At 36.1% G+C, this 15,682-nt stretch overlaps 1 protein-coding gene across 2 annotated transcripts in view; it reads right to left on the reverse strand.

Annotated features, from left to right (window-relative positions):
• The window catches only part of SHTN1 (shootin 1), a 104,558-nt gene that overhangs the window by 59,172 nt on the left and 29,704 nt on the right, over positions 1–15,682 (reverse strand). For both annotated transcript variants that reach the window (XM_022568658.2, XM_022568660.3), the window contains exons 4-7: positions 14,189–14,283; positions 7,465–7,633; positions 5,318–5,415; positions 3,035–3,116 (exon numbers count right to left, since the gene is read on the reverse strand). In XM_022568658.2, the coding sequence (XP_022424366.1) occupies positions 3,035–3,116; positions 5,318–5,415; positions 7,465–7,633; positions 14,189–14,283 (444 nt within the window). The remainder of the gene's footprint in view (positions 1–3,034; positions 3,117–5,317; positions 5,416–7,464; positions 7,634–14,188; positions 14,284–15,682) is intronic.

Below are 15,682 nucleotides of genomic sequence, written 5' to 3' on the forward strand. Positions count from 1 at the left end.
CTGAAGAGGAAACACGTGAAAGGCCAATTACCATCTGCATTAGTAACCAAGGAAAAGGAAAGTAAAACCATAGCTACCTTTTTATACTCACCAAAGAGGCAACTGGCAAAAATTTAAAAGTATAGCTATATCAAGCTGGGAGAGAATACAGAACAATGGAAACAAATACACTGTTAACAGGAGTATAAACTTATAGATCTACTTTAAAAATAATTTGGCATTATGTAGTGAAATTGAAGATAAAATTTTACCTTTGGCATATATCTTAGTGAAACTCTTGGATATGTGCACCAGAAGACATGTATAAGAATTTTCATAACAGCATGACTTGGAATAGCAAAAAAAAACTGGAAAAAACTCAAACATTCACCAAATGGATACTGGATAAATGAATTTTGGTATAGACATTGAATGAAATATTATACAGCAGTGAAAATAAACATACCACAGCAATACCCTTCAACATGATGAACCGGACAAACACAAAAAGCAGCAGAAGGACATATGCAAAATGATATCATTTATATAAAGTTCAAAAACATGCAAAATTAAACAATATGCTGTTTAGGGATATATATATATATATCTGACAAAACTATAAATAAAAGCAATGATAAAAGTCCAAGGAAGGAACACAAGTAGAGACTGATGTCCAGGGGCTTGTAAAGCACCGATGGGCAAAAAAGGTATTTCTTTTGTTGGTATTTTATTTATACTCCATATACATTATAAACATATTTAATAAACAACTCAATGTACATATATAGGTTTTCTGATTGAAATATAGTTGATGCACAATATCATATGTTATAGGTGTACAATATAGTGATTCACAATTTTTAAAGGTTATGCTCCATTTATAGTTATTATAAAATATGGGCTACATTTCCTGTGTTGTACAATATACCCTTGTAGCTTATTTTATACATAATAGTTTGTACCTCTTAGTCCCCTACCCATAAATTGCCCCTCCCCCCTTTCCTCTCCTGGAAGAATAAACACTAAAATGTTAATAGTGCTTATCTCTGGACTGTAAGGGTTGAGTTTTCTTTTTTTTTTTTACTTTTCCCATATAAATCTATACTTTCCACCAAAAAATATGTTATTTGGATAAAAAGAAAAAATGTACATATGTAAGTTATTTCAAAGTGTTCTCCATGTTTATAAAGAAGAGAAACAGCCTTAGATCCATATGGGCCCAGAGTCAGAGCTTTGAATTAAAGAATCACTGTGGACAGAAATCTTCAAAGGGACAGTACTGTCAAATAGGAGCAACATGAATTCTTTCCTACTTTTTGATATTCTGTGACCTATTCTGTTAAATAATGATGTAGACGGGACAGAGGGAGTGATGACGCCATGACCAACTAGGAACCACATAGGTGGACAGCACACTAGTCTCTCCACTGGCTTCCAGCAAGGCACTTTCAATCCTGAGCTGAGTCATGTCAATAAAAACCTTTAAAAAGGCTCTCTTAATGGCAGCTTTCACAAACTGTTCCTCCAGGGCACTTCAGTCCTAACTGATTAAGGACTGGTTTGCTGCGTAATGACATAGAATTTCAAACTCTGTACTCAGTCAATCTACTGCCTCCTCAGAGGAAAGACTAATAGTCTTACTCAAGTAAAGCAATGAAGTGGTGGTTTGTAATGTGAATTACAGGTCCCTGAGAGCTAAACGATTTTCAAACCTATCTTAAAAAAAAAAGAAATTTCACAAACAAAACAAAGAAGATTATGACTATCTGAAGCCCTGGGCAAGATAATTAACTTTCTATTCTACGTCCAAAACACTATAATAAAAAGTGAATTTTCACATGACCTGGCCCTCTTGGATTCTGAAAGAAATTCGGCTGGTCCTAGTCATGTATTTATTTATATAATCTCTCTCTGCCTAGATAAGGGTCTCCCTGAAGGCAAGGTCCATGATATTAACCTCTGCAGAGCCCTCTGTTTCTAGCACAGTGCATCACGACTGAAAATTCTTCTACACCATTTCTATCTTCTTAAATGCATAAAAGGCAGAGGAAATGTTACAACCTAGTGCATCTCCCACAGTTAGCTACAAGGTCCTTTATTTACTAAAAAAAAAATCTCAATTCATGAATGACACAAAGATGGAGAACTACCACCAATAACAATAGGGAAGGCCCTGGGTCTGAAAGGTTTCCTTTTAGTGTTTGGTGAAAGACAGTGGGCTGAGGGAAAAAAGGAGAACAAAAAGCATAGTAAGTCCCCTCCCTTAAGAATTATGTTTGCAGAACTGCACTTTGCTCCTTTGCCCTAAACCAGGGGACATAAGAAATGGTCCCATGAGACTTGATGCTGTGTTTTATGACAAGTATGACGGAACCAAATTACATAGAATTTTCTCTAGAAGTAGCCTCTGGAGAAAGTTCCTTCTCACCATGAGACCAGGTCTGCTTCTCCTGACCAACAGGTAAATTTTTATGTGATTCATAAAAATGATCATGAATCTCTCATCACTCTGGCTCCTAGAGAGCTCAGAGCCAGACTTCAGGCACACAGGCAGGAAATGTGCAAGAACTCGGAGTAAGTAATAAGCACTTTGTACATTAACATATATTCTCACTTTCCCTTTGTCCCATTTTCCATATCCTCTTAATTTAAAATTTTTTCATATAATGTTGCATGTATTTATGTAGATATCCTAATCTCTTCTTGATCGAGGAGAAGTTTACCAATTAACCTACCAGATATATAAACACTGAGGGGATAGCCAATATGGCCATGGTCCCAAGATATATGTAGAACAAAAGAGTATTTAGGTTTGAAGTTTCAAAATGAGTGGGTCATGAATTCCTCAAGCAAAAGCACTTTTAAATGTCCCCAGAATCTCAGGTAGGTGGAAAAAGAGCAGGAATGAGAGAGTCTCATTGCTAGAAGTTAGGAAAACACAATATAGAAGATTTTTGCTACAAGAATCTTTAGACACCAGTATAAAACAACACAAAATATATATAAACAAAATAAATTACATATATATTTGAGGGAAAAGACTGGAAATACATACCTCTATTGCATTTTTCTAAGACTTTTCTCTGTTCAAGAACTTCCGAATTTAAAACATCTTTTTCTTGTTTAACTTTATTTACCTAAAAATGTGATATTTTGAGGGGAGAAAACATCCAAAATTGTAAAACATGATATATGATGATGTGTGATACTTAAATTGCTGTTCAACTTTCAACACGATGTTACATTAAAGCAGTAATTGGCTTCACTGTGCTAGGCTTCTATCAAAATGTTTTTTTTTTTTTTTTTTTTGCGGTACGCGGGCCTCTCACTGCTGTGGCCTCCCCCGTTGCGGAGCACAGGTTCCGGATGCGCAGGCTCAGCGGCCATGGCTCACGGGCCCAGCCGCTCCACGGCATGTGGGATCTTCCCGGACCGGGGCACGAACCCGTGTCCCTTGCATTGGCAGGCGGAGTCTCAACCACTGCGCCACCAGGGAAGCCCTATCAAAATGTTTTTAAAGCCTCAAAGTAACTATTTAATTTAGGATGTACATCTGGAACTTCTTTACATATTCCAAATAGTACTGGCATTGGTCCCTAAATATGGCAGTGTTCTAGCCGTCCAGTGTAAATGATTGACATTTTTAATGCAAAAATCCAATTAGACTGCACCCAGAAAACACTTGAATCATTTAATCAGAGAGCCAATATTCAATTTTGGTATTCATTTTAAACTCTGATGACATTTGGCTTAATTTTGTAAAACATACATAAATTTTGAAAATAAAAAAGACTTTGAACTTTGACTTTTGGCTTAAACAAAATACATATGAAAATCTCCCCCCACACAAAACTTAAATTTCTGAAATAATTTTTGGCATCTATCAATAGGAAAAAAGAATATCATAGTATAGTTTTAAAAAAAAGAATGTAAAGTTACATGTACCAAGTGGATAAATCTCAAAAGCATTATGTTGAATTAAAAAAGCAGGTTTATATAGTTTAAAACACTCAAAATACTAGGTATTGTAGTAAAAATGTAAATATATGCATTGAAATTATAAAAAACAAGTTCAGAATAATGGTTGTTTAAGGAAACAGTGCAGGGAGTGAGGAGAATGCAGTTAGGGAGAGATGCACACGGGTTTCAATACTATGCTAATGTTTTATGTATTAAACTACATAGTAGGCATATGGAGGTTCGTTATTTTGTTTTTTACACTTTTCAGATGTCTGAAATAGTCATAATAAAAATGACTACTGAAATGGCTTCCAATAACACCTCTAAGTGGGAGGGGAGAGAATCGTCAATAAATAATTATAATTGAGGATTGGAATGCATCAAAATGTCTTTCTTTCTCTCCTATGGTTATACTCAAGAAACAAGCTAAGGTAATGGTCCCTGAAAGGGACCCTGAATCCATCAGCACTTCCATATGGTCTGTGAACTGGTTTCCTTTAGTATAAGCTATATCGTTGTTTTTGGTTTAAATTAGTAACCAGTATACAGTTCAACGCTTCTAGAATGTCATCATCCTTCTTCCCACTCACACTTACTGCCACAATAAGTAAAAGCAACTGGGGCTGGGAGGTTGGTGGTCACTGCTTTCCAACCTTTTTCACATTATGGCCCTTAAGAATATGTGTATAGGAACTGGGGTAACTGAAAGAGGCTGCTCACTGAAGGGGTCAATACCCTGGCATACCTGTAAGCCATTTGAAGGATATCAAGGTGCTATACACATCAGTTGGGAAGCCTTGGGCTTCAGACTCTGAGAACCACTGATATAAGTTAAACCGAGACTGCAAAGGCAGATCCTTGAAGCCTCATGCAAAGAAGGCTAATTATGTGCTCCTGCTCTTAAAGACAATTCAAAAGGAAAAATAAAAAGATTCTCCAAATACCCACTTGAACCCATTCTACCATCTATCATATATGCCTGTGTTGGAGGTACAGAGGGGCATAGCCTTTCCCAGCTGAGTCAGCCCTCCATCAGAGAAGAAAAATCATTCTTCACCAGCAGCAACAAAGTGTATGACTTAAATGCAGATATCACTGTCACAAATCTGCCTCACAGTGAAACACACGGGACAATAGGAAACACTTCAATGCTATTTTACTATTTTATTTCTTGAGCTAGACTGTGGGTACATGAATGTTCATGATCTTATTTTCTATACCTTTTTGTATGTCTGAAATAGTGGGGACCAGAGAAGATTAAAATTGGTACATGGTTCTCATGTCAGAAATTAGCTTCCAACAGCAAGTTTTTGACTTAGCCTGTCCCCAAACACCTTAAAAGACTAAAGGTCTTGCCTTTCGGGCCTAAGATACATACTTCTTCAATTACTTCTACAAGTTTGCTCTTGAGATTTTCCAGTTCAATGGCTAATATCTTCTTTTCCTCCTGAACAGATACAATTTGATCTCGAAGTTCTGCATTTTTAAAGAAAAAAATAAGAAAAAAAAAGCCTTATTTTTAAAAGAAGAAACCAATCTTGTCAGAAGAATTGAAAATGCCAATCCATGTGCAGCTTATGGTCAAAGTTATTCCACAATTAAAAGGAAAATGAAGTAGCAAAAGACAATGGAAATATCACTTCTCCCCCCCCGCCCCACCAAATATAGCTATGTTTCTAAAATTTTGTATCAGGCACGCTCACTATGTTAAATATACTAGATCATGTTTTCTCTGCAATATATCAAACCTGTATTCTAGGAAACTATCTGGCATTTTAGAAGTAGAATTTTTTTAAGCTTTCAGCAAAACAAATTAAGGCACTGTACTAATTTATTTTTTATTTTTTAATGGCCATGGGCTTTTGTCACAATGCAATACAAACAAACTGGGCAGCTAATAATTTGGAGATTTTGATTTAAAGAAAAAAATCCTGACTTGCTGCCAATTTACAGCCCTTAAACATTATTTGAACTGACTCAAAATAAAACCTATTTGAAAAAGGGTTAATTCTAATAATTTTCTCTCCAGGGTGTTGGTGTTTTGTTTCTTAATTTACTTCATATTTCATATTATTGAGATTTAATGAAAACTGTATTACTAGAGTGAAAATACTAGCAACTATAAGTGCAAAAACTTCTGGTGTTAGATTAAAGTTACTTCTACCACTCAAATGTTAAAAAAAAAAAACATGGATTAGCACAGAGTACTTAAATTTATACCCAGGCCCACACACTTTTGCCACTTAGCTTTTAAGTGCTTTTAATTTCTTACCCTTCTCCAAGGATAGTTAGAAACCTGCTATGTGGTTATTTATTTATAAGTTAAATCAAACTTTTTACATGAACCCAGCTTAACTGAAGGGTTCTCAGAGACTTTTATTTTATTTTATTTTTTTTGCGGTATGCGGGGCTCTCACTGTTGTGGCCTCTCCCGTTACGGAGCACAGGCTCCAGACACGCAGGCTCAGCGGCCATGGCTCACGGGCCTAGCCACTCCACGGCATGTGGGATCTTCCCGGATCGGGGCACGAACCCGTGTCCCCTGCGTCGGCAGGCGGACGGACTCTCAACCACTGCGCCACCAGGGAAGCCCCATCAGAGACTTACTTTAAAACCACTTTCTTCACTGGCTGGCTAATCTTAAAGAAGAACAAGAGACCATACCATTCAAGACCTAACAGAAGGGAGAAATACAAACAAAAGGAAAGCCTTTAAACTTCCTCTCCCTTCCTACCAACATAAATATGATTTTGTCTTAAGTTAGGGGGTAGAAAGTCAGGTTAAGATGGCTTTCTTTTTACTTTCTTCTTTATACTTCTTGCTGAAGTTTTATCTACCAAACAAGCAAACAAGTATTGCTCCTGACAGGTACAGTAAGTTAAAATGCTCCAATAGTTACTGAGCCCCAAACTGTTTTCCTACATCCTTAACAATATATAGGGGTGTGTGTGTGTGTGTGTGTGTATTTATTTATTAATAAAGTTAATGTGTATTTAATAGATGTATCATGTGATCTTGCCTTACAGCACTACTTGGGGACCACCACAGTTGCTTAATACTACATACTGCTTTTAGCTCATTGCCTGAATCATATGGGAAGTTCTTGGAGGGCAGAGACTAAGCAATTTGGGGAGGTATCTTCCCCAAATATTCCAACAGAGAACCAGACTAACAGGAGGTGTCAGCTAAATATACTTTTATTCATTCTTACTTTCATTTAACAAAAATATCTTAATACACAGTCCTATCCTTTAGAAGTTTATAGGCCAACTGACTGCTTCTGTCAAGACAATGCTTTCAAAAGTGCCTAATCCCAAACAAGAAAGTACTCATAAAGCTATACATCCATCATGATTCTCAACCAGGCCACCCCCTGTGACAAATAGTCAGAATTTTTTCCAAAGTAGGAGCCAGGCATCAATATTTTTTGAAATTATCATGTAATTCCAATGTGCAACCAGGGTTCAGAAGCGTTATCCTAACAGGAGTCAAAAACATGCTCAATAATTAAGCCAGGGATCCTACCCTTGATTTGCTTCTGACACTGTACTGAGACACAAGTCTCGGCAGCACCCTCAGGGTCCATGGTTGAATCTTCATCATCAATGTTGATCTCTTCAGTTATTACATCTGGCCCCAGCTTGGCCATGTATAACATGCTGATTCTTTTCAATGCTTTATTTTCTTTATTTAACTAAGGCAAATATAAAGACAGTTATTTTAACAGCAGTCAAATGAGTGTCTTGCCACCTAGAGGGGTGGGATAGGGAGGGTGGGAGGGAGATGTTAAGGGGGAAGAGATATGGGGATATATGTATACGTATAGCTGATTCACTTTGTTATAAAGCAGAAACTAACACACCATTGTAAAGCAATTATACTCCAATAAAGATGTTAAAAAAAAATGAGTGTCTTGGATTTTTAAACAATAGACAAATTAAGTGTATTTTTGTCTTGCACATTCATTAACATTCACAGCATGAAGTAACAATTAGAAGAGTCATTAAATAAGGTTTTTTATACTTTTTAATATTAAACTTATTACTTTAAGTAAAACCTATGCCTTATAGCCAGCAGCATGTGAAAATGCTAGTTATAACTGATAAATACAAGAAGAATTAAGATGAAACACCAGTATAGATTAAATAAAATTTCAATTTATTCACAGTCATTAAAAGTCTTAATTTAAGACACTTTCTTTCAAGCAAATATTTTGTTTGATGCTGTGCTGTGAACATCTTTGAAATGTTTGTTTGCCTGGCACTCTCTGTTTTCTGGACACTGACACTCCTCTTCACTGTTCCAAATGATTTCTATGGGAACAGCCAAGTTCTCCCAAAGCACAACCTACCACTTTGGCCATAGCTATAATAATTAGTCCAGGAATTAGGCACATAATCCAAGCTTGGTCAATTAGATCCCTTCTCTAGAAATTTGGAGACTGGAACAGAGAGATGAATTCCTTTCCATGTGTCTGGATATACAGTAGCTACTGGCAACCACATTACACTACTGAATTGAGGAATAGAGAAAGGCAGTCCACAGCGAAGCCAAAATGGAGCCAATGTGTAGGAGAGACAGAGAAAAGCAACAGACACAGGGTTTGCCACAGGGCTCCAGTCCATTCCTAAAACGCTCCTAGCTCATGGATTCTATGGGATTCTCCAATATCCCTCTGAACAAATTCCTACTTTTCTTTCCTTTTCTTGCTTAAATTAGTTCAAAATGTGTTTCTATCTGTACATAGAGTTCTAATAATACACGATAGAAGAAAGTTCAAGATACGTTTCTATTATCTCTATCTAATTCACTGCAGATAAAGGAATCCTAACTCATTAATGTATTTGTTATCCCCTGATGTAAAAATGAGTTGGTTATCAATTATTGTTACCTTCTTCAGCTCCTGTGTTTATGTGCACATAAATGTTAGTACAAGGCACACACGAAGACTAAAGTTGATCCAAAGTCCACAGAAGGAAAATATGGTTTTGCTTATGTGTTCTCTTCACAAGACTAAAATATAAAAGGTCTTCTCTTATTTGAGTATAAAGTATTTCATATATTGATTTCTCTAGTATAAAATATAAGATACAGAAATGTGTTTGCATTTACTAAGGGCCGTTGGCCATCAAGACAAGTTCTTAATTTAATAACTGACACTGGAAATAAACACAGACAGAAACAATTCACTGGAAAGCTAAATGCCCTTCACTGCTGTAAACCTTATGCCAGAATAAGATGTTTAGTATCGTATTTGTCTGGCTTTGGTCCTTCATTTGTGATCATGATTAGGACCCTTCAGGGTTTCTCTCAGGGAAAGTCCAGTCCATTTCAATTTGGGAGATCTGATTCTTACCCCAATAATATGGAAACTAAATATACCCCGAGTAGCGTGGTCTGGAACACAAGAGCATTCCCTAGAGCATTCCCTGACCTCTCTGGGGAATCAGGAAGAATCACTTAGAAATGGCTATGAACCATTCCACAGATTCTTCCTGGGAAGGCCGGCGAGATCTATTCAAGGAATCAGACACAGACCTTTATTCCCAGTTCTCCATATTATATTAGAGGATCAGGGATAAGATATAAGACCCATGATTTCCCAATCCCTCTTCCTTCAGATGGAAAATTCAAGTAAACATTGTTTGTGTGTTCTTTGAACCATGAATGCTAGAGCATGGCACTAGACGCTCAAGGACCATCGTCAATTCTCAAATGATGACATCTTTTCTGAATGCAAGGAGAAAAGAACAATTTAAGAAAAACTCAAGTGAAAAAACTCAAGACTTAGTTTGTAATTCTGCCTCCTAATATTTAAACTAATGGTTCCCAACCCTGCACATTACCATCTGTAGAGTTTTTAAAAAAAAAAAAAAACTCCCAACATGCAGGCCCTCACCAGACCAAAATCTCTGGCAGTAGAGCCGAGCATAGCACTTTTTCAGGGCTTCCCAGGTGATTCTAATGTACACCAATACTACAGATAATTGACACAGAGGAATGCAGTACTTGAGTATGCATTTCTATAAAATTAGTATAGCAGAGTTAAGAACTCAGCTCTGTAATCAAATTCTGTCTCTGCCTCTAGAATAATCTAATCTTTCAGTGTCAGTTTTCTCATCAGCTAACTAAGGATAAAAATAGTCTCTATCCCATAATATGAAGATTAAATGAGAGATACATATATAAAGCATTTAATATAGTGACTGACATACAGTAAAAATTCAGCAAATATTAGCTATTAGTAACAAAAGAGGTTTAGTCTGTGTGTCTAATTTTCCTCTGGAAGTCATTTATCAGCTAGTTTTCTTCAACCAAGGTATTCATCTATACAAAGTTTTTTCCCCCAGGATTCTCATGAAAAACACTAATTTTTGCCATCTGGTGCTCCCCAGGCCACCATCGAAGTAATATTTAATAACCTAACAGTTAACAGTTCTGCCCTCAAAAGAGTTTTAATGCCTCTATCAAGCCAGGCACCAAAGTCTACCAGCTACTATTTGGCTGTAATACAATTACTCTATTCAACAGTTACTATCTCAAGAAAAAAGCCAAACAAAATTGCAAACGTCTTCTCTAAAACAACATTTTCACATTCTTAAAGAAGAAATATAAGACTTATACACATTAAATCTTATAACCATACTAAGTGGAAATTTTTGAGAACTATGAATTCACAAATTTGGGCTGAGAAATTTCACTGCAGTTATTATTCATCAAGTTATATAGGTTAATGGCATGCTACTTGGGTTTTAGAATCCTTATTAGTTACAAGGCAAAAATAAATCTTTCGTAACCCTACGGTAACAGAATCTTATACTATATTCAAATTTAAATAGGGTTTTTATATTGAGCACAGTTTAATGAATATTTAAAGATACAAAATAAGCAAGTTAAACAGACTTGGATCATACGATTTAAATAACTGGTCTATAATTATCAGTTTAACTTTCACATTTTAGCAAAGGAAAGCATCCACACTTGCTTTTAAGGAAATAATGCAGTCAAACTGTATTTCTGACCCACCTCCTAGAGAAATGGAAATAAAAACAAAAATAAACAAATGGGACCTAATGAAACTTAAAAGCTTTTGCACAGCAAAGGAAACCATAAACAAGACAAAAAGACAACCCTCAAAATGGGAGAAAATATATGCAAATGAAGCAACTGACAAAGGATTCATCTCCAAAATACACACGCAGCTCATACAGCTCAACATCAAAAAAAAAAACAACCCAATCCAAAAATGGGCAGAAGATCTAAACAGACATTTCCCCAAAGAAGATATACAGGTTGCCAACAAACACATGAAAGAATGCTCAACATCACTAATCATTAGAGAAATGCAAATCAAAACTACAATGAGGTATCACCTCACACCTGTCAGAATGGCCATCATTAAAAAATCTACAAACAATAAATCCTGGAGAAGGTGTGGAGAAAAGGGAACCCTCTTGCACTGTTGGTGGGAATGTAAATTGATACAGCCACTATGGAGAACAGTATGGAGGTTCCTTAAAAAACTGAAAACAGAACTAACATATGACCCAGCAATCCCACTACTGGGCGTATACCCTGAGAAAACCATAATTCAAAAAGAGTCATGTACCACAATGTTCATTGCAGCACTGTTTACAATAGCCAGGATATGGAAGCAACCTAAGCATCCATCAACAGATGCATGGATAAAGAAGATGTGGCACACATATACAGTGGAATATTACTCAGCCATAAAAAGAAACGAAATTGAGTTATTTGTAGTGAGGTGGATGGACCTAGAGTCTGTCATACAAAGTGAAGTCAGAAAGAGAAAAACAAATACCGTATGCTAACACATGTATATGGACTCGAAAAAAAAAAAAAAGGTTCTCATGAACTTAGGGGCAGGACAGGAATAAAGACGCAGACACAGAGAATGGACTTGACAAGGGGAGGGGGAAGGGTAAGCTGGGACGAAATGAGAGAGTAGCATTAACATATATACAGTACCGTATGTAAAATAGATAGCTAGTAGGAAGCAGCTGCATAGCACAGGGAGATCAGCTCCTGCTTTGTGACCACCTAGAGGGGTGGGATAGGGAGGGTGGGAGGGAGATGCAAGAGGGAAGGGATATGGGGATATATGTATACATATAGCTGATTCACTTTGTTATACAGCAGAAACTAACACAACATTGTAAAGCAATTCTACTCCAATAAAGATGTTAAAAGAAATTGTATCATAAGAAACATTCCATTTGTCATTAATTTGACAGCAAACACTTTAGAAAAATAAGAATTTACAGAAACTCTGCTGCTCAGAAAATGAAAACTACTTCCAAAAATGACAATTAATACTTAAATCAGGATGTGCTACTTTCATTTATTGATCACATATAATGAAGTTTCCAAACTTTGCATTCAAAGCTGTAGTATCCTCCACATCCAATGAGCACATCTACAGCGTTTAATTGAATAGGGTATTTTTGGTTTGTTTTTTATTTTAAAGTTCCTGAGTTCACACTGTATCCTCAAAAACAAACCGTAAGTCCATTTCCAAAAGAGCTTCTTAAAGAATAGAAGACAAACTATAAGTTAAGGATCCTATTGTCAATACTAAATTGTAAAAATGACCCTAGAGATTAGTAACACACTGGTTCATCAGCAGGGATGAATATAACAGTCACCTGGCAGCTTTTTCAACATTCACATGTCTGGGCCATACTCCCAGAATCAGTGGGTCTGGGGTATTCTTAAGAAATCAACCCTGGTCTACCCTGACAATTATGACATGATAATTGCAGGTTAGAGAGGTGAATTCTCTTGCTCAAAATCAACTGTTAAATAAAAAAGGGGGGAATAGCAATAAAATAATTTTGTAAGGGGACCAATGATTAAAGTCATCATAAAGAAAGTCCGTCCCATTCTCACTTTAGTCCTAATTCTAGTTCATCCTGTCATTTAAGATGAGACAATGGCAGTCCAGGGAACAGAATTAACTTGGCCAAAGTCACATATGTCCAAAATTATACAATTAGGAATAAAACCTGTACATACTGCCTCCCAAACCACTGTTTTCCATAAACTGCCAGTCCTGAGAGGTAGCCAGTGCTCTCACTTTGGATGTCCTATTGCAACAGGGATTGTTAATAACAAGAGAAAAATACAGAAACTATCCTTAGCCACTACAAGATTCAGAACAACTAGTATGCTCTGAATACATTTTTTCTACTTGGTCCAAAAATAAAGGAAATGAAAAGAGAATTCCAACAGTATTATCAACCAGTGAACTCTAGTGATATAGAGAACAGAAATGATATGAAAGCACCCATGTTATCGTTGCTTTTAAAGCAATGGCCTCTATTGCTATATATTCTTCAGACAAATAACAGAAAAGCTATATACACATACTTATATTCTTAGTTAGGTTCTGCCTGCATATCTTATGAATTCTAATGTAGTGCTGTTATGCAAACAATTAAGCAAATACCTCTAGCAAGCACACTGCTAATGCATACAAATTAAATTGACTGACTTATTGATCTACAGAATTTCAGTTGCATCCAAAGAAATACTCTGCATGTAGGTGATGGGGGAGAGGGGAAAGAAACAAAACCAGCAACACTAATGAAATTTGGCTGAAAATTGCTGTAATCCATTTTCTGATGAAGTGGTTCAGATGCATTTTACCCAACCCAAAATACATAAGACAGAGATTAAAAACATTCTATAATAATAATGTACTTCTGATGAGACAGAATATAGAAAATTACACACTTGGTAAATTCATCAGCTAGAAGCAATCAGTGGAGCACTGGAGGTCACCCTTAGCAGGCCCTCACTTTGCTTTCAAAAATAATCACCTGAACTCTAAGGTCTGAGGCTGACTTTTTCATCTGATTCAAACAGGAAACACTCATTGCTCTTTCATGTCACTCTAGGTTAGTTTCAAACTTGGTTAGCATTTTAACCAAATGCACAGACATTTGGAAAGTTGAGTTCAACAGACCACTCTGGGACCATTTTCACAGGCAAAAACCACAAATGCTGAAATACACACACACAAATACTTTTTTTTTTTTACAATCAAAATAATCTTTGCATTAAGACAGATATTTACATAATCATATTCCAGGATTCTGAGACCTCTGATGAGAGCAGACAACTGATTAGAGAACTAGAAAAGCAGAAAAGGACAGAGGCCAGTGTTTGGAAAAGCAAGTTGAAATTTAAAAGCTCAGGTAGAATTCCTTTATTTGAAATGTCTCACCTTTGTTGCCAAAGCTTCAGCACTTTCTCGACAAGTCTTCTCTATTTCAAGATGGTTCTGCATAAAATTCACTTCCTCTATAACCATGTGAGAAACTAGGAAAGAGGGGGAAAAAGTCTCAGCATTCAGAGATTAGTCAGCTATTCCAGAAGCCCACACATCTTGTCCCATGATTAAGAATACTGCAATTCTTTAGCTAGCCAGATCTTTAGCTATCATGAAAAAAAAGTGTTTAAGACGCTGCCCTGATTAAATCTTAGCTAATATTTGAATGCAGAAAGAGAAACGAAGACAACGAAGAACTTTTATCGCTATTACACACATTTTGAGAAAGCTATTGAGGATTTTTTAAGTGTCTCTTTTCTATGTAGCTGTATACATAACCATAGACATGTCTGCTAATTTAAACAAAAGAACCTCTCTTACATTAAAAGGGGCAAACATGATTTCCTTTTCTTAGCAGGACGTAACCCATGCGCCTACTAAGGAAAATTAGCTAAAGAGAAATGTTTAAAAATAAATCTTACGTTGATCTCATATGTGGAATAACAACATGGCAGCTTAACTAAGTTAAGTATTTCAATAGTAGTCTTTATTACTGACAAAGTATTTAAGAAACTCCAGGGCAAAAAAGTATAGCAACGAGATTTATGTACTACGTGATGATGAAAGTAGATGCTAATAAATTGCTTCTTACATCACAGACTGTCAGGAAGATCAAAAGAAAAATAAAATTTTACTTGATATTTAACCAATGTTTCAAAAATAGCAATTTTCAGACTTTTTCTTAGCTGGTTTATATAAAACAGGTTCAAAAGTACAAAATAATTTAGAACTTGAATTATACTCTGAAGATCAAGTAAGAAAAATGCCAACTCCTTTCACCCATATTTCTAGTTAAAAGAAAATGCTCAGAATGTCAAACTTAACCCTAGACATGTATACTTACTGACATTTGTTTGGCTTAAAAAAGAAAAATGAAGGGCACCCAAATGTGAAACCCAACAAAGTTAGGCAAAAAGCACTGGGCTCACATAACACAAAGAGAGATTACTTTTGCTTCATTTAAGCTTAATTAACCTGCAATTATGATTAAACTCAGGGGAAAAAATTTCTCTCCAAATTAAATACAAAAATGTATTACTTCCTAAGTCTGTCCGAAGTTCTTATTACGTTAATATTCAAATTCATAAAGCAGCACTAAATGGCCAGAAACATCTCTAACCTTGACATTTTTTCAGGGGTAATAATAATCTGCAGCAAATGCAGGCCAACCAAAAACCACTTAACTAATTAGTAGTTGCAGTCACCGAGAAAAACATGAATCAACACTGTTATTACAAGTGGCACATTTGAGTGGCATCTAATTATGACTTGATGAGCACGATACTTGCATTATCAACATTACTACTGCATCCCATCGGGGCCTAAAAGCTGCTGATGGCATTGACTTCGAGAAACTCCCACTCAATGGTACAGCAGCACCCAGCAATC

This window comes from Delphinapterus leucas, chromosome 16 (genome assembly GCF_059928025.1).
Source record: "Delphinapterus leucas isolate spDelLeu-1000000601 "Yukka" chromosome 16, BTC_Dleu_Yukka2, whole genome shotgun sequence".
Lineage (NCBI taxonomy): Eukaryota > Metazoa > Chordata > Mammalia > Artiodactyla > Monodontidae > Delphinapterus > Delphinapterus leucas.